The following is a 19,186-nucleotide window of genomic DNA, read 5'->3' as shown; positions in this document are numbered from 1 at the left end:
TTTTTTACGGCATCACTACGAAAACCCTCTTTTGAATCTTAGTTTTGTAGCCTGTCGGCTATTAATGTTCAAATGTCAATATGTTTTTTTTTTTTTTTTTTTTTTTTTTTTTTTTTTTTTTTTTTTGTAAGGGTGAAGTTTTGTTTTATGTGCTACTCCAGGGTACTTAAATGAATAACAACCTTCAGTGTGCAAACCACGATGCACCTTGCAGAAAAACTATTGTAGTAGCTTTGTTAATCTCTTTTATGCACATACGCTTAATTGTGACATCATTACCTGTTGTTTGTTTTAAAATGGAGATGACACATCAAACCTTACAAGTTCTTTAAATAACCTTAATAGCATAATCTCGGCTCTCCATAATTCACCACACCTTGCCAGCTATGCATATTTTTAGTAGTCTAACGATGATCAATTTACAACTTAGGCCTGATAATCAGCACTGGACTCACAGCGGCAAAGCTCTATATCTGACCTATTCAGCTGTAGTTTTATGCCTGTGTTATTTTGTCCTCTTTGTGTTGTCTGGCGCAACAGCGCCCGTGCTCGACAACGTGAGGAAGTCTTTGCATGGCCAACACTCATTAGCCTCTCATCATTGCGGTTTTCCTCCCTCTGGGAGCACCAAAGGCGGCAGGACTGCCAAGACCGTCTAAACGTGTGGGTAAAATATGCATTCCTTTAGGATGAGCAACTCGATAGTACAGGCTATAAAACGTTACATTTACAGGATTCTGACATTGTAGCACTTGGTCTTTTATTAGTACGGTCATACAGAATGCAAAGACAGCATTTTAAATCAGCCACACAGTGAGAGCAGTTTCTTGACAAAGCTGATTAATTAATATCTAAGCTTTTCTAAAAATAACAACTAACATACAGCCATGTGTAGGCTACATGAAGCACATAAAAATACATATGTGATCGTGGATCATAACACCAATCTTAAGTAGCACGGGTATATTTGTAGCAATAGCCAACAATACATTGTATGGGTCAAAATGATAAATATATGAAAACTATTTTTTTATTAGTAATATGCATTGCTAAGAACTTTATTTGGACAACTTTAAAGGTGATTTCTCAATATTTAGATTTGTTTCAGGGGTCACCAAACTTTGGTTCTGGAGGGCTGGTGTCCTGTAGAGTTTACCTCCAACTTTCCTCAACACACCTGCCTGGAAGTTTCAAGTACACCTAGTAAGACATTGATTAGCTGGTGTGTTTGATTAGGGTTGGAGCTAAACTCTACAGGGACACCAGCCCTCCAGGACCGGGTCTGGTGACCCCTTGTTTACACCCTCAGATTCCAGATGGTCAAATAGTATCTCGGTCAAATATGGTCGTATCCTAACAAACCGTACATCATTATTTATTCAGCTTTCAGATGATGTATAAATCTCAATTTCACAAAATTGACTCTTAAGACTGGTTTTTGTGGTTCAGGATCACGTAAGATTTTGTTTAACAAGTATGTTCGTTTTAACAGGGTATTTAAATGTTTAAAAAGTAAAGCAAAGTAGCGCGTTTTTTCACTTGGCGGCAAAAAGACGTTCGCGAAAGGGTTAATTCTAGGAGGTAACCATAGAAACAGTAGACTGCCAGTGCGCTTTTCTCAAAATCTGACTAAAATTTAAAAAAAAAAATGATGCCATTATCACTATTTTAGATGCGGTTTGTTATTTTTAGATAGAACGACATTACAAAATAATTCGTCTTGAGCGAGATGAATCTTCAGATCGCGCCCTGTAGATTTAATGTAGCGTACATTCCTAAAACAAATAAACAGTCACTGGAAACAAACGCTGTATACTACTATAACAAGGTTCTGTCATATTTAAAACAAAGTTTTAAAAAGCGAAGTCTAAAACTGCAGCATTATGAATCTAGGTCACTTGAGGCGCCTGCTAACCTACTGTCCGCGTGACTCCGTAAGCTTCAGCGACTGCATTGAGGCGCTCTTTCGTTCTTCTGTTCTAATTCAAAATTCTTAAATAATCTATTCATTTCAAGTTATCTGGTGGTCGAGACTCATTTTAAACCTGATGTTGTGTGTATCTGTCATATTTATGTAGCATAAACTTCCGCCATTTCCTGTTTTGTTTTGAAAATTAAAGCACATCTAAACGACTTAAGCAGTTTGATAGCAGCCACTGAACGTCTTCTAACAACAAACATGTCTCTTTATTCAAACAGCGACAGGTTATTTGCTTCTCCTTTGCGCGCCTGAGCTTTATGAAGGACACGTTCCCGCTGGATCGTTCACTCCTCAAGCAAATATAACAAACGACATTCGAAACGTCTTTAATGCATCGATGCGGCACAAGGAGACATGCTTCCCTGTTTTTCAGTTCGCTGCAGTCGCAGGGTCCCCGTGTGCCATGTGAGTCGTCCCGCACCTAGGACAGTGCCGCACGCACAGGAGCGTGATAGGGGTGTGTCGTCACTGAAAGCCCTGCTGCGGATGCGCGCTGTCACCAGGCAGGTCCACGTGCGGGGGTGCTGTTACGACTTCAGCTCTGAAGTGGAACAGTAAAGTGGGCGTCGACCCGACGCTCTATTTTCGTGGAAAGCGGGTAGTCGCGGTCATCCACTAATGTAAACATCTCAGCGGTCTGAGGGAAACAAAAACCTTGTAATTGGGTTGTTGCTCTATTTAAACGTGGATTCACACAGAGACACACGTTTTATATAGAATGCATAGGCTAGTGTATTCGCGTTTCAGACAAGATTAGACGACTTGTTGCTTACAACTCAGTACTGTTCTTATATAAATTATTTCCAAACATGTTTCTAATTTGTGGTGGACTTGTAGAACAATTTATGTTATCCATCTTTTTCTTCCTATTTTTAGCTGTACAAAACTAGCTGGTTTTGCTGCTTGATATTGCAAATTGACGTGTCTTACCATACTATTTTAATGTATTATTTTAATTATGAACACACTGTTTTGTTGCAAACAATTTTACTGCACCTATTTTTCTCCTTATTTCCCTATAGCGGCTGTGAGCCGGAAGTCTTCCGCGTTAAAGAAAAAGGTGGATTGTCAGCAAGTATTATACTCATACCTAGTCTAAGTGTTATTGCATTTCTTTACAGCTGACAGAGTCATTTGCTCAGGAGCTTCGATGTTGTCCTCTCATGTTCAGCTTGCTGTGTGGTTTGGGTATCTGATGACTGGCAAAGCATACGCTACGTGATGATAAACATGTTCTTGTTCTTCTCATTCAAGTGCCCTTTACTGTAAATGGCTTTTACACAGCTAAGATCCCAAGGGGCCTTCAGATGGCCGGACAACCCACCATTGTGATCACAGAAAAAGAGTGGAAGCGAATGGACCTGAAAGCATATGTGACCCTGGCGCACAAAACCAGTCATAAGTCACACATGTATATTTGTAGCAATAGCCAAAAAAAAAAAAAAATTTGATCTCAATTTTTCTTTTATGCCAAAAATCATTAGGATATTAAGTAAAGAATAAGTTCCATGAGAATATTTTGTACATTTCCTACACTGTAAAAAATTACAGTGAATTTAACTGTAAAAATGCTACAGTAAAAACCTGTTAAATGGATAACGGTAAAAGGTTCTCTGTGTTACTTTTTTTTTTTAATTTGATGGGTTTTTTTTTTTTTTGTTGTTGAAATAACCCTTTCTTCTTAGTTTTTTTTTCTTAGCTGTTTTGTACATTAGGGTTCTGTGTTACATCTAATGTTGTTAAATTAATGTTTATTTATTATTTTAGTTTCATGTGTGTTACCATGATGGTGTTTAGTGTTTGTGTGAATGACACTGTGCACCTTCTATATGTTAATATTTAAAAGCTGTTTGTGATGAGCTTTGGTTCATCATTTGACTTTCTCATCACCATCTGCTTTTGGTGCTTGTCAGTGTATTACAAAGGTACAAAACAGATTTCAGTACTTCAATAGGTTGGTACATTAACATTACATTAGTTAATGAAATTACGGTATTTACCTGTAAATTTAAGTGAAAACTGCAAAACATAAAATGTTGCTACCGTATTTTTTTACGGTAAAATTCCGGCAACCACAGCTGCTGTTTTTTTACTGTAAATTTTACAGAATATTTTTTACAGTGTACTGTAAACGTATCAAAACTTAATTTTTGATTAGTATTATGCATTGCTAAGAACTTTATTTAGACATCTTTAAAGGTGATTTCTCAATTTTTTTTGCACCCTCAGATTTCAGCTTTCAGATGATGTATAAATCTCAGTTTTAAAATATTCACCCTTATGACTGGTTTTGTGCTCCAGGGTCACATATGACAATTTTCAGTTTTTAGATTTCAAAAAATTCTCGTGCCGTAAACCTGTAAAAAAAAATAAAATAAAAGAGAGTGAGTGAGAGTGAGGTATGAGAAAAGAGTTTTTAAATTTATAAATCAACAAGAAATCAAATTCTGAATAGTAATGTATAAAAATCCATTAGTCATGTTTCTCTGTAGTTCACAGAGGTTGTTTATATCACATGGGCCTAAGTGAACTCCTATTGGCCTTGAACGTGCATGTTTTGCATGAGACAGCAGCATAAAATTGATCTTATCATGACAAAGTCTTATCATGATATATTATATGGCATAGCTGCTATTCCTGGAATCTCTCATCATATTAACTACCTTGTGGGAAGTTGCAAGTGAACATTATCCTACTACAAGGAAAAAGCAGATAATTCACTAACGCTGTAACTAATCTGTTCACCTTATCTTAAAAATAATGAATCATAATCTCGTTCACATGCAAAGCTCACAACAGTGCATGTGTGCATTCAGTAGAACACGCTTGTAATTCTGTGAATGAGAATAAGATGAGAATTTGGCAAAGAGTGCACCCTAGTGGAGACGAATGATGATTACAGTTATGTTTTTGTACTCAGGGTTTCAAACATCAAGTTTCCCTTTTAAAAATAAACACGATTAATAATTAAACCAGCCTGGAGTGTTTTGCTATCTGGTTTAAGATGTGAGTAATAATTACCTCTTATTAGGCTTGTATATATCCCAGCCTGACCAGTTGAAAGTACTCAAAACTCATGTAGAATCAGCTAATAGCAACTCAACGGTTTCTTTTTAAGTTAAACTTGGAATTTTAGTGCTGAACTGATTAAATACAAATTTTTAAACATGTAAACATTCATTGATGCTCTTGCAATTTCTCAAACGTATTTAAGTTTGAAAATTGACAATGCTTATAACAGTTAAAGAAAATGCAGCAGTATATGCACTGTCTTAATTTAAACCAAATTACACTGTCCAAAAATGTTTTGATACACATTTTGGCGCTCTTGAATGGCGCCTCCTAGTGGCCTGAGATACGCGTGTTGAAACCACACCTCCAATGAATGATCTGTAACATCGTGCACAGCAATGAGGAAGTGTTAGTACGGGACTGTGCTGAATTACTGCACAGCGAAGATTTACTCGAATATGTCATGCTGGGACTTAAAATAGATACTGTGACTAACATTTCTCATTTTGTAATAAAAAATCTTTAATGTTTTTGACACCTTGTAAAAGGCATGTTTTATTTCATCTTAGTAGTGCACATACTGTCAGCCACACATACTGTGTTTTCTGAATCAGGTAAGTACTAGTTTTACAGCACTAAGCATATATTTTGCTATTCTAGTTCAAATAATGAACATGTTCTGCACTCACATTCTTATTAAGTTAATACATTTCTGATCTCTCACAGGGTCGCATTCGCTATGGGTCTTTGCTACATTTCTGACTGGAGACAGTTCAGTCCCGTTCCCAGAGTTCACTGCAGTTATTATGCTGGATGATATTGTCATCGGTCACTATAACGCAGACCAGAGAAGTTTTATCCCGGCGACGGCGCAAGAATCCGTTAATGTCACGGAGCAAATTACCATATCAACAGTGTGTAAAGGCATACACTAGGGCATGAAAACCAAAGCATACTACTTAATTGATTACCTTAATTACACAAGAGGTAATTATTCTCTAATGATGATAACTCGCAGTAATAAGAGGCAAATCAGCATATTAGAATGATTTCTGAAAGATCATGTGGCACTGAAGACTGGAGTAATGATGCTGAAAATTCAGCTTTGGATCACAGGAATAAATTTATTTTATAAATATATTCAAACAGAAAATAGCTATTTTAAATTGTAAAAATATTTCACAATATTGCTGTTTTTACTGTAATTTTCTATCAAATAATTGCAGCTGTTGTGGGCATAGTAGATACTAGTAAAAAAAAAAAAAAACATTTGAATGGCAGACTGTTTTAGTGAACTGTTGTGACAGAGTCAGTAATTTAAGTTGTCAGCTAAATTTATCAGTTCTGCTTTTTAAGCACTATCTGTGTTAATGTCATAAGCATAACCAGAATTTTAAACTCCGTCCTTGCATATGTGCATCTAAAACTCTGTGTTTCTTCCCAAGGCCTTCACGTGCAACAGAGACTGGTTGGATGTGAACTTCTCCGTGATGAGCCTGGCCACATGATGACGTTGGAGGCTTTTAATGGCGAGAGCGGCTTTGAACGACGCTATACTGTTCAAGGAGACCAGCAGACTCACTGGAAATGGCCTGTCATAAAGAGTAGGGCACAGCTGGAGTACGACGCGTGGCTCTATGCCCACTTTTACCGGCCTTTGTGCATTAGCCAGCTTAGGAAATATCTAACGAAGGAGAAGAAGCATGTGATGGCAAGAGGTCAGTTGATGTAAACTCCAAAAAATGCACTGTTTAGTTTGGAAAACATTAATGATGTGTTTCCCGCTTACTCTTTTGACAGTAAAGCCCAGAGTGAGAGTGATTAAACGCTATTGGACGGAGGCGGGTGTAGTTCAGATGACCTGTCTGGCAACTGGTTTTTACCCACGTCACATTAATCTGACCCTGCTTCAAGATGGCCAGCCAGTTGATAAGGAGAGGGTCACAGGAGGTGAACTGCTGCCCAATCCTGATGGAACCTATCAGATGAGGAAGAGTGTGGAGCTCAGTGCTGAAGAACAAAGAGAAAGACACACCTACACATGTACTGTGACTCACCTTAGCCTGGATAACAAGCTTGACATCAATATAGGTACCTCGGATTGAAAGGGCTAGCTTATTTATACTATATGTGTGACCCTGGACCACAAAACCAGCCATAAGTAGCACGGGTATATTTGTAGCGATAGCCAACAATATGGGTCAAAATTATCGATTTTTCTTTTATGCCAAAAATCATTAGGATATTAGGTAAAGGTCACGATCCATGAAGATATTTTGTAAATTTCCTACCGTAAAAATATGAAAACGTAATTTTTGGTTAGTAATATGCATTGCTAAGAACTTCATTTGGACAACTTCAAAGGTGATTTTCTCGGTATTTAGATTTTGTTGCACCCTCAGATTCCAGATTTTCAAATAGTTTGTATCTCTGATCAAAATATGGCCCTATCCTAACAAACCAATGGAAAGCTTATTTATTCAGCTTTTAGATAAAATAAATCTCAATTTCAATTTCACTTGTTTTGTGTGGTCCAGGGTCACAAACATACATATATGTATATAGTGTGTATCAATATATAATTTTTTTTCTTTTTCCAGAACCTGGTCCTGATCCTGTAATTGTAGTTCCCTCTGTACTTCTGCTGCTGTGTGTTTTTGGACTTTTGGCTGCCTTTATAATATGGAGGAGGAGAATTTCACAGCCTGAGCAGGTACACATGCACACATACACTCACACTGTTTAACCAATACATCAGATTCAAGCTGTAAGGCATAAGCTCTGGTGGCCAGGCTGTATAACTGTATTTCTGTCTTCATATTGCAGATCATCTACGTACCTGCTACAGGTTTGTCCTGTAATGTGCTCATATATATTTATACATACGTTATTAAGAGAGTTAAAGGAATAGTTCATTCAAAAATTAAAATTGTGTCATTAATTACACTAATTAAACATATTAAAATATTTGAGAAATCTGAGAGCTTTCTGACTCTGCATAGACAGCAACACAACTGACACGTTTAAGTTCAAGGCCCAGAAAAATAGTAAGGACATTGTTAAAATAGTCCATGTCAGTGGTTCAACTGTAATTGTATGAAGCTATGAGAATACTTTGTGCACAACAAAAACAAAACTAAAGGGTTTATTCAATTTCTTCTCTTCTGTGTGAGTTTTCAATGCACGTTCGGAAGAGTACCATGATACATGCATTCTGACGCAGAATCCGGATGTGCTGCGCCTTGTTTACAAGCAGAAGATGATGCATGCTGTACATGCAAGCCTTACTTATTTAAACCAGAATATACAGGTGATGAACTAAGAGACTCGATGTCAGCAGCATCACACAAGTATGTCGTGGTACTCTTGTGAAGGTGTGTTGAAAAAGGAAGAGAAAAAATTGTTTTTGAGTAAAGTTGTTGTGTTTTATTCGCACATAAAAAGTATTCTCGTGGCTTCATAACATTACAGTTGAATCGCTGATGTCACATGCACTATTTCAAAAATGTCCTTACTACCTTTCTTGGTTGTTGCATAAAGCTTTCATCAAAAATATCTTAATTTGTGTTCTGAAGATGAAGGTCTTATGGGTTTGGAACAACATGAGGGTGAGTAATTAATGACTTTTCATTTTTGGCTGAACTATCCCTTTAAATGCCTTTATTAATGTGGGTTTATTTTATTAATATTTTTTCCCCCCTTAGCAGCTGATGACCAAACAACAGAACAGCAAATGTGACATCTTAAGAGGAACCAGATGATCTGTTCACATTTACAGACTGGACACATTTTGTATTTATAAACTGACTGAACTGATGACTGGAACTGAAAGGTTAATCAGTATTTAGATAAACATCGAAATATCTGTTAACATCCTGAGAAATTAAGTGTGTCTATATATATATATATATATATATACATGACATGAGGATGTTTTAATGAATTAAATTTTTTTTTCTTGTTTTGAGAAAAAAATGACAGATTTATCACTGATTCTGTCTGTTAGAATATTGAATGTTCCAGTATTTTTACAATATTTGTAAGTTTAACAAAAGTATTTTTTGAGTGTAAATATTAAGTACTGCATGTATCTAACACTTTTGTGACCTGCACCACAAAACCAGTCATAAATAGCACAGGTATATTTGTAGCAATAGCCAAAAAATACATTGTATGGGTCAAAATTATCGATTTTCTTTATTTTATGCAAAAAAATATAGGATATTAAGTAAAGATATTTTATAAATTTCCTACCGTAAATATATCAAAACTTAATTTTTGATTAGTAATATGCATTAATAAGAGCTTCATTTGTACAACAGGCGATTTTCTAAATTTTTTTTTTTTTTTTTTGCACCATCAGATTCCGTATTTTCAACTAGTCGTATCTCGGGCCAAATATTGTCTTAACCCAACAAACCATACATCAATGGAAAGCTTATTTATTCATGTATAAAAATAGTTTTGTGGTCCAGGGTCACATTTCTTTTAATGCCAAGTTTGTTTGCACACCTAACAGTGTATGTTAGTATGGCAGTTTGCCAGAATGCATTGCCAGCAAATCAGCCACCAGCACTCCTCAGTATTTATTTAATCAGGTCCTGTATATTTATGTAGCCTAACTGTTAAAACCTTTAATATTGAGCTAATAAACAAGCATTTGTTATATTCGTCTGCGACTTCTTCACAAGTTCTCGGTTCATGATTTTACTCATATTTTTGTATATGAGTAACAGTGCTTGCATGTTAACTTCAGTGCGTCTCTGCATGATGTCATCATGCAAACCTGAAGACCAGCGAGCCCGCCACGAAATGTTGTTCCGCAAGCGGCCAATCAGAATCCGAACGCACCGCGCATGCGCCGTGTGCGCAGATTCAAACAAAATCGGAAAGTGGGCTAAAGGAAGGCGATAGGTGAGTTCGGGCGGGGGTCAGGGAAATTTAAATAATATGTCGATGCAAATTAATGAAGAACAAGTTCGTCGGTAGTTGCGATATGCCTCATTCAGCATTTAAATAAGCAGCATGATTGCATGGCTTAAAATGGCGTCATCGTCCCTCAAGAGCAGACGAAGGGAACTGCTAAAAATGATTGTCATTGTTTTTGCTGTATATCTAAAATGGTGGACGCTGCCTGCCCACACGACAACTCTGGAGTTTCACTGTATATTATAAAACTCCCAGCTGCATGCATATAAGCTGTGATCGGACGTCCTTTCTGAAACAGTAAACAACGCATGCAATGCATCTATAGGTACCAATGCACACTCAACAGATGGGAAGGGTGCTGAAGGTTAGCTTAGTGTAGCCATAGACATAATTTTGGAAATCTACTCATACAGTGTTTCTATAATTAAAACGTTAGAGCTTTAAAGTCTCAGAACACAGTTAAAGCAACATATCAGCCCTATATCAGTCAGTGTATGCCTACCTTTTAATTTTGCTTTTAAACTAGTTTGTCTTGTCAAATAAGATTTTGTGCCTTGTCAGATCTCACAATAAATCCAAGATTTTGTTCTCTTCCCCCAGAATGGCTATAGAAAAGGGGCCTCAAGGACACACATTCAGCCTGTCCCAAATCCTCCTCATATATAGAGGTGGATGTTGGTAAAACATCTCCAACTGGAGTAAGTCGCAATGACTATGCGATCCACTGTGTTCACGAGTGGAGGACACAGACTGGACGCGAGCCTCAGCAAGAAGCCAGCAGGAGCCCACGAACCCCTGGCCGGCCTGAAGAAGGAAAGCCGCGACTTCGCCACCCATGTGCTGAGCACGATCCACAACAGTGTAAATCAAAAGTATCACCTGCACAGCAAAGCAAATATCAGCCGTCAGAACGCGTTGAGCTGCCCTGACCAATCTCCAACAGGGAACCTCGGGCAGGAGGAGAACTGGGAGACGCTGGGGGCCTTGACACTCCCGTCAACCAAGCAGATGGGGGCCGAAGGTTCCCCGGTTAAGAGCAAATCACTGTTTTGTCAGGCCAATCACAACCACGTGGGGAAGATGGATCCCATGGTATCAAATGGCAGCAATCAGCGGAGAGACGGAGGGCAAGTGGGGGCGGTCGTGGGGGTCCCCTCGCCGGAGAACAGTCCCGATGGGAAGCGGCGGAATGTGAGGAAAGGCTCCGGCCTCGTGGATACGCAAACCAGCTGCATCCGACAGATCCTGTTGCTGCAACTGGAACTGATTGAACAGCAGCAGAAGCAACTGCACAACAAGAGCAAAGAGATTGATGACCTCAAAGCTGAAAAAGAGATGGTACACTAGCAGTTTTGCACTTTTTTCTTCTTTTGTGAAATAAAAGGTTAAACTATTATAACGGCGCATTCATAGTTTCCCACTTGTTATTTTGTAACACTTGTTTTTTGTTTCACTTATTCACCTGAACCCAGTGTTTAATACACAGCCTAACACAGGTGTGTGTTTGTAGCTAATGGCACGTATTGAACGCATGGAGCGTCGGCTGCAGATGGTGAAAAAAGAGGGTACCGAATCCCGTCCTTCTCGTCGTAAGGAGCCTGATGCCGAGACTGCTTCCACAGATGACGTCCAGCAATCTGAGGGGCGAGTTCAAACCCCAAAGCAAACGTACTTTGGAAGAGGAGGAAAAAACCTGAAAAGGTATGAACATGAACAAGGTGTTTAAAATGCCTGAAGTACTTTAATTTGACTTTTTGAAATTTAAGGCCTGGAAAGCCTTTGAAAATGGTAATATTCCCGAAGAGGTACTTGAAAAGTGCTTGAATTATTGAAAGGCAATGTATCTAAATAAGCACTTTTTCACTTATTTCAGTTAATGTCAGAAAACAGTCGAGCTAAGCAAGACGTAGTACTGACAGTGTTGTATAAACATGGCTGAAGATGCAAAAAAGAGGAACAGATGAACCAAATCAATTATGTCATTTACACTGGAACTGCTCTGATTGATTCCAACTCATGACTTTGATCATTAATTTCAAGCGATTCACTAGCATAAGCCAGATTTCGAATTTTTGAATTTCAGCATCGCTTGTTACGATTATAAAAAGCACATAGTGATGGGTAAAAATGGAGCTTTTCTTGAAACTCTGAATCAGTTATACCATTGCTTCGCAAAATGATTCACTGTTTCAAAGCACTCCAATTGGATCATGAATCGTTCGTTTCAGATCGGGACTTCAAATCGTGTATCGCAAATCATTTGATTTAAATTTGAGCTTCGCGTATCATTAATCATTTGTTTCAGATCGGAATGGGTTTGTGAATCAGTTTGCAAATTGAATGATTCAAATCAAATGATTTGCGATGCACGATTTGAAGTCCTGTTCTAATCAAATGATTTGAGATCCGCGCTCTGATGGTTCACTAATCAATATCCAGGTCAGGACTTCAGAGCGTAGAATGCAAATAATATGATTTCGATCGGAACTTTGGAGTGGGTTCGCAAATCTTTTGCTTTAGATCGGATCGGAATTTCGGAGTGTGGGCCTTGACTAATTTGATTTAGGTTGGAATTTCGGAGCAGGTTTGCGAAACTTTTGCTTTAGATCAGATTGGAACTTCGACAAAAGAATCACAAACTCGCTCCAAAGTTCCGATCTAAATCAAATGATTTCTATCATTCTATCATGATTCCTATTATTGAGACTCATTTGATTTAGATCGGAACTTTGGAGCGGGTTCACAAATCATTTGTTTCACATTAGGATTTCGCAGCGATTTTGTGAATTTTTTTTTTTTCAAATTTTTTTTTCTTCAACAGTAGAAAACATCAAACTATTAAGGCAGTACAGTTGTAAAAACTGATCTATGATTGAAGTCCTTGAAAATCAAAAGTAGTGCTTGAAAACTCCTTGAATTTCATTTTACAGTATCTGTATGAAAGATTTACAAGGATAGTTTACCCAAAAAGTCATCATTTACCTGGCCCTCAATTCGATTCAAACCAGTATGGTTGACTAGAAGATATTTTGACGAATATTGGCTTCCATTGTATGGACGAAAGAAATCGTTTTGGCGTTTTTTGGCCATTATTAAGATTCCCATTATTATCAATAATGAGACATGAAGTGAAGTGGAAGAGGGGATGGGGAAAGGTCCGCAAGCCAGAACTCGACCTTGGGATGCCCAAAGCACAACTCTGCTATATCTCTGCACGTTGCCTAGTTTTTCTTTTAAACTTTTACATGAGGAAGTGTAAATGACAGAATTTTCATTTTTGGTTGCTTCATCCTCATTATTTCAAACTAATGTGCTGTATCTGAAATTTTGAGAATTGATAAAACTAATTATGTTCTGTTCTTTCACCCCCATAAAGGAGGTTTCTTTTCCAGGACTCCCGGATGAGTAGGTCACGACGTGGGCAGCCTAGGTCACCACCATCGCCACCACCACAGGAAGACCCAGCTCAGAAGGAGGAACCCCAGGAAGAGACAGAGCCCGAATTGCAGTCTCAGTCGGAGGAACTGCCCTACCTGACTACCACAGAGATGTACCTCTGTCGCTGGCATCAGCCGCCTCCGTCACCGTGGCGAGACCCTTCACCTGTGCATGAGGACACAGTTGCAGGTTGGGAGAAATTGATGTAATTTCTCTGTTAATGATTTTGATCATATTAATTCTAAAGAAAACTGAAGATCATTAAATCTATGACTGTTCACCATATGTAGTTCCTTCCTGGCGGGAGAGCATCTTAGAGCCTTTGGGGCAGAAAGAGGCATCGGACATCCCTGAGGTTAGTGTATTTTCTGTGAACCAAGATGCTGCTTCAGCACATATATATTTATTTAATTAAAGGATTAGTTCACTCCTAAAAAGAAACATTCCAGGATTTTTCTCCATACAGTGGACTTTAATGGGGATCAACGGGTTGAAGGTCCAAATTACAGTTTCAAAGCAGCTTCAAAGGGCTCAGCCGAGGAATAAGGGTCTTTTCTAGCAAAGCGTTCAGCCATTTTCTAAAAAAAAATACTAATTTATACACTTTTTAACCACAGATGCTTGTCTTGCACTAGCTCTGCGATGCACGTCTACGACTTCATTACATTACATTACATTACATAATCACATTGGAAAGGTCATGCTTGGTTAATTCTTTGCCTGTGTGCTCCGGTTCAAAAAAGTAGGGTAGGGTGAAAAACTCCATCTCATTTTCTCCTCCAACTTCAAAATAATCCCACATCATTGTTTTACTTTTTTTTTTTTTTTTTGAAAGTGGCATTTAACTTTCTTTTTTTTTTTACTTTGATTATGTAATGCGTAAAGAGCTAGTGCAAGATGAGCATTTGTGGTTAAAAAGTACATACATTTACTTACACTCTACATATATATATATATATATATATTTTTTTTTTTTTTTAGAAAATGAGCAATTGGTTGAAGCTGAAATGTGGACCTTCAACCTGTTGAAGTCCACTATATGGAGAAAAATCCTGGAAAGTTTTCTTCAAAAACCTTAATTGCTTTTTGACTAAAGAAAGACATGAACATCTTGGATGACATAGGGGTGAGTAAATAATGTGGAAATTTTGGAGTAAACTAATCTTTTAAATTACAGCCTTTTGCAACTTTCACTAAGCCATATCACAATTTTGATTGTATTTCAATTAAAAGTTCAGCCTTAATGATGCATCTAAATGCTCATCCTTTCTTCTGCGCAGTGTCTAGAAGACAATGTCTTTCTGAAGAGGCATTCAAAACTTGAGCTGGATGAAAAGAGGAGGAAGAGGTGATGTTTGTGTTTGTGTTTTTGTTCTTCTATATAGCATCCGATAGATGGGAGCATTTATACAATCTATCGCTTAATCTCATTTCTCTTTTTCAGGTGGGATATCCAGCGTATTCGTGAGCAGAGGATGTTTCAGCGTCTACAGCAAAGAATGAACAGGAGGAAGGTCATTCAGGAGAGCGAACCAGAGCTGCTCTCCTTCTATCCAGACTCTGAAGATGGTATGTCAGCAGATGGCCTTTTTCCTGTGAGCCTTAAAAGTAATTGGTCTGCTCTTTTAACATGTTTGTTTGTGTGTTTGTCCTCAGTGGAGTCCATTATGGTGACACCCTTCCTGCCAGTGGTGGCTTTTGGACGACCTCTTCCCAATCTGAAACAGCAGTAAGTTCAATGGATATTTTTGCACATTCCTAACAATGTAAATTTTGAAAATTTGATTTAATACGCATTTATTTATTTCAACAGAAACTTTGACCTGCCTTGGCTGGATGAGCGTAGTCGTTGTCGAGCGGAGGTGACCAAGAAACGGACACCTCATCGGACATGTCGCAAATGAACAAGCTTCTTCGTTCGCACCGTCCTGCGTGCTGAAACAATATCTTACCCTCGTGGTCTCATCTCTCATACACACCTATATTGCACTTTGGATCTTCAGAAGCAGATTGAAGGGTGATTTGTGGATCTCCCTAAAATCCAAGCTGTATACATGAGAAACTGTTTTGCTCTGTAATGTCTGAGAAAGAAGCTCTCCCAACCGCACACCCATGATCACAGTGCAGATTGTAACACTTCAGTGTTCACATTTGTGTCATACTTTGCAGGTTAGCTTGAGCAGTATGGACCAAAGCTTCCAAAGCTTCTACCATAACACTTTAAGAGCTGCCGTAAAATATCAAAACTGCGTTTTTTGGTGTGTGAGTTCTTTCAGTCACATAAAGGGAAAAATGATGAAAACCGGCTACAGAAGCATTTGTTGTAACATAAGGAAATGTGTAAGATACTTGTAACTAAAGAAATTATTTCAAATATTAAAACAAGTCATATTATGGATATACTGTGTGTTTATGTCTTTTAATGAATAATTGCTTTGAATGCCGAAGAATTCTACTTGACTTACAGTTGAGAATCTTGCAGAATCTTCAAAATGTTGATTATTTTACCAAAATAAGAGGGATCATACAAAATGCGTGCCATTTAGTACTGACCTGAATAAGATATTTCACATAAAAATGTTTAAATGTAGTCCATCAGAGAAAATAATAGTTGAATTTGTAAAAATAACCTCGTTCAAAAGTTTACATACGCTTGATTCGTAATATTGTGTTGTTACCTGAATAATCCACAGCTGTTTTTTTTTTTTTTGTTTAGTAATAGTTGTTCATGAGTCTCTTGTTTATCCTGAACAGATAAACTGTCTGCTGTTCTTCAGAAAAAAAAATCCTTCAGGTCCCACAAATTTGGTTTTTCAGCATTTTTGTGTATTTGAACTCTTTCCAGCAATGACTGTATGATTTTGAGATCCATTTTTTCACACTGAGGACAACTGAGAGACTCGTATGCAACCATTCTGATGCTTCAGAAAGAAACAATGCATTAAAACATTTTGAATTTGAGGATCAGGGTAAATTTAACTTATGTTGTCTTCTGAGAAACATGTAAGTACCTTCTGTAGCTTCTGAAAGGCAGTACTAAATGAAAAAGTTATATTTAGGCAAAATAAGAAAAACATCTTAAATCTGTTCAAAACGATGCTCTTAATGCATCGTCTTTCCTTCTGAAGCATCAGTGAGTGTTTAAATCTTCTGTAATAGTTGCATATGAGTCCCTCAATTGTTCTCAGTGTGTAAAGATGGATCTCAAAGTCATACAGTCATTGTTGGAAAGAGTTCAAATACACATAAATGCTGAAAATACAAATTTGTGGGACCTGATGAGCTTGTGGGATTTTTTTTTTCTGAAGAAAAGCAGGCAGTTTAACTGTTCAGGACAAACAAGGGACTCATGAACAACTATCACTAAACAAAAAAGCGCAGCTGTGGATCATTCTGGTAACAACACAGTTATAAGAGTCAAGCGTATGTAAACTTTTGAACAGAGTCGTTTTTTTTAATTGAACTATTATTTTCTCTTGTTGACTATATGTAAACGTCTTTTAATAACGTTTGACTTTAACTGTATGTTTGGCTAGGAAAAATATATATTGGAATAGGGTTTAACCAGGAAACAGGAGTGAGATTAGGAGAGGGGTGAGAAGGGTCCTCTTTTCAATCGTGTAGAATAAAATGTTTTCACAAATTAATACGCTCAGCTGCAATGTCTTGGTTCAAAATGCTGCATCAATTTAAAAGTATTTGATGCAAACAAATTGCATGACTGTAGTTTTAAGAGTATTAGCCTATATTATGTGGGAGAAAAAAAAGTCCTATAAATGTCTAAAAAACATGGTACCATTATGTTACATATAAAAAGCATAATACTTTTTGTTGGTGGTTTTATGGTCCTACATTTAAAAAATTGGTAAATATAGCATAGTGCAAATTGGTACCCATATTTGTGTACTGTGGTGCTCCATTGTACTTCAAAGAACACAATGGCACCTGTTAAAACACAAGGTAGTACCACTGTATTTTGTTGCTAGTGTTTTTGTGTACCTACCTCAAAAAATAATGAAAATACAATAGTACTGAAAGTTTACTACCCCTAGTTTACTACTACTGTCCTGATTACTACTACTATACTACTACTACATGTCAGCATCTCAAATTAATGTTAAAAAAAAGTACAATTTCAAATGATGGGAAGGTTACTTTGGAAATGTATTAGATTACAGATTACAATTTACCCTATTTAAAATGCAATAAGTAGTGCAACTATTGCAATTGCTTTATTAAAATAACTGATTACATTTGATTACTTTTTGATTACTTTTATCAATTTCTAATGAATGTTTTCAACTATTATTCATTTTTAAACATTAAAGCAGGCAGAGTTAACCTTACAGTAGTACTCAACACTGATTACTGACTCCTTCATCAACTGAATTACGATAATAAAAAATTTAATTTGAAAAAACAGTCACCACAAAATCAGACTGACCTCTTTTTACTTTGAGGTTGTTCTGAAGTTAAATACTGATTTAAAATCACATACACTACCAGTCAAAAGTTTTTGAACACTAAGATTTTTAATGTTTTTTTTAAAGAAGTCTCTTCTGCTCACCAAGCCTGCATTTATTTGATCCAATTTACAGCAAAAACTAACATTTTTGAAATATTTTTACTATTTAAAATAACTTTTCTATTTGAATATATTTTAAAATGTAATTTATTCCTGTGATTTGAAAACTGATTTTTTATCATCATTACTCCAGTCACATGATCCTTCAGAGATGATTCTAATATTCTGATTTGCTGCTCAAAAAACATTTATTATTATTATGTTGAAAACAGCAAGGTATAATTGTTTCAGGTTTCTTTGATGAATAGAAAGTTCAGAAGAATTGCATTTATCTGAAATAAAAATCTTTTGTAACATTATAAATGTCTTTATCATCACTTTTGATCAATTTAAAGCATCTTGCTAAATAAAAAGTATTAATCTCTCTCTCTCTATATATATATTAAAACCATTAAAGATATTTTGACTGGTAGTGTAGTTCATTAGCTATGACACTGTTTTTTTTAAAAACAAATCTTTGCATAGCTATGACAGGAATCACTGACATCTAAAATGCCTTGGAAAAAATGTCTAGAAGTATGTACATGAACCTAAATAGAAAATAAAACAGTTATCAAATAAGCATGTGTCACATTTTATGTAACCCCCTTTTTAATCGTTAACATTTTCTTAAGAACCTAATTTTATTACACATTTTTTTCTCAGTAACTGTAACAGATTACAGTTACATTTATTTTGTAATTAAATTACATAACCCTGTTACATGTAACTAGTTACTCCTCAACAGTGTTGGGGAAAGTTACTTTTAAAAGTAATGCATTACAATTTTGCGTTACTCCCTAAAAAAGTAACTAATTACATTACTTAGTTACTTTCAATGGAAAGTAATGCGTTACGCTAACTTTGAGTTACTTTTTAAATCTGGGCGGGGCTTGCTTCTTTGTTTTTAATATAAAACAATTCTAATGTAAAAGCCCTTTTACACCAAAAATGAAATGTATTCACCTCAGGCTGAAAGAAAAGTACATTTATGCAGGAGAATATCACTCTTCATCTATTTAAAAAAAAAAAGAAGCACAAATTTTAGTTTATCTAAAGTAATTTTTGCTTATTACTATGGCTGATTTGCATCATCGAAGGTCAGCAGCAAAGACATTAGTTAATAAAATGGGATTAAATAAAGGATATTTGATTTATTTAACATATTTAATTATTGCAGGGTTGCGTCATATTATGAGTTTGCATTTCACTGTTTTTACTCATTTTGAGGAATACTGAATCTGTTTTTGTGAGTGAGATGA

The 19,186-nt window shown here is 36.6% G+C and overlaps 2 protein-coding genes across 5 annotated transcripts; both read left to right on the top strand.

Moving 5' to 3' along the window:
- Window positions 1-5,338: 5,338 nt before the first annotated feature.
- Window positions 5,339-8,825, top strand: LOC127163309 (major histocompatibility complex class I-related gene protein). Of its 2 annotated transcripts, none has more exons than XM_051106480.1 (7): window positions 5,339-5,607; window positions 5,720-5,980; window positions 6,439-6,711; window positions 6,794-7,084; window positions 7,594-7,706; window positions 7,820-7,841; window positions 8,698-8,817. In XM_051106480.1, exons 2-7 carry the CDS (start codon window positions 5,932-5,934, stop codon window positions 8,730-8,732), a joined length of 783 nt encoding a protein of 260 aa, XP_050962437.1. In that variant the 5' UTR covers window positions 5,339-5,607; window positions 5,720-5,931; the 3' UTR covers window positions 8,733-8,817. The 2 variants fall into 2 exon arrangements, with proteins under 2 accessions (XP_050962437.1, XP_050962438.1); XM_051106481.1 differs by having other exon boundaries at window positions 5,340-5,607; window positions 8,701-8,825.
- Window positions 8,753-15,758, top strand: msl1a (MSL complex subunit 1a). 3 transcript variants are annotated; one of them, XM_051106479.1, is made up of 9 exons: window positions 8,753-8,825; window positions 10,523-11,260; window positions 11,433-11,623; window positions 13,299-13,549; window positions 13,651-13,715; window positions 14,641-14,708; window positions 14,805-14,929; window positions 15,017-15,089; window positions 15,174-15,758. In XM_051106479.1, exons 2-9 carry the CDS (start codon window positions 10,631-10,633, stop codon window positions 15,262-15,264), a joined length of 1,494 nt encoding a protein of 497 aa, XP_050962436.1. In that variant the 5' UTR covers window positions 8,753-8,825; window positions 10,523-10,630; the 3' UTR covers window positions 15,265-15,758. The 3 variants fall into 3 exon arrangements, with proteins under 3 accessions (XP_050962436.1, XP_050962434.1, XP_050962435.1); XM_051106477.1 differs by lacking the exon at window positions 8,753-8,825 and adding an exon at window positions 9,763-9,907; XM_051106478.1 differs by lacking the exon at window positions 8,753-8,825 and adding an exon at window positions 9,921-10,247.
- The last annotated feature ends 3,428 nt before the right edge of the window (window positions 15,759-19,186 follow it).

Source organism: Labeo rohita, chromosome 3 (genome assembly GCF_022985175.1).
Source record: "Labeo rohita strain BAU-BD-2019 chromosome 3, IGBB_LRoh.1.0, whole genome shotgun sequence".
Lineage (NCBI taxonomy): Eukaryota > Metazoa > Chordata > Actinopteri > Cypriniformes > Cyprinidae > Labeo > Labeo rohita.
This window is presented reverse-complemented; position numbering and strand designations above follow the sequence as displayed.

Excerpts from the sequence above, each read along its gene's own strand:
- LOC127163309 (XM_051106480.1), top strand. The coding sequence starts at position 5,932 with ATGAAAACCAAAGCATACTACTTAATTGATTACCTTAATTACACAAGA. Across the intron at positions 6,712-6,793 it reads GAAGCATGTGATGGCAAGAG|TAAAGCCCAGAGTGAGAGTG; the intron begins GTCAGTTGATGT and ends CTCTTTTGACAG. Across the intron at positions 7,842-8,697 it reads CATCTACGTACCTGCTACAG|CAGCTGATGACCAAACAACA; the intron begins GTTTGTCCTGTA and ends TTCCCCCCTTAG.
- msl1a (XM_051106479.1), top strand. The coding sequence starts at position 10,631 with ATGACTATGCGATCCACTGTGTTCACGAGTGGAGGACACAGACTGGAC. Across the intron at positions 13,716-14,640 it reads AGGCATCGGACATCCCTGAG|TGTCTAGAAGACAATGTCTT; the intron begins GTTAGTGTATTT and ends TCTTCTGCGCAG. Across the intron at positions 14,930-15,016 it reads CTATCCAGACTCTGAAGATG|TGGAGTCCATTATGGTGACA; the intron begins GTATGTCAGCAG and ends GTTTGTCCTCAG.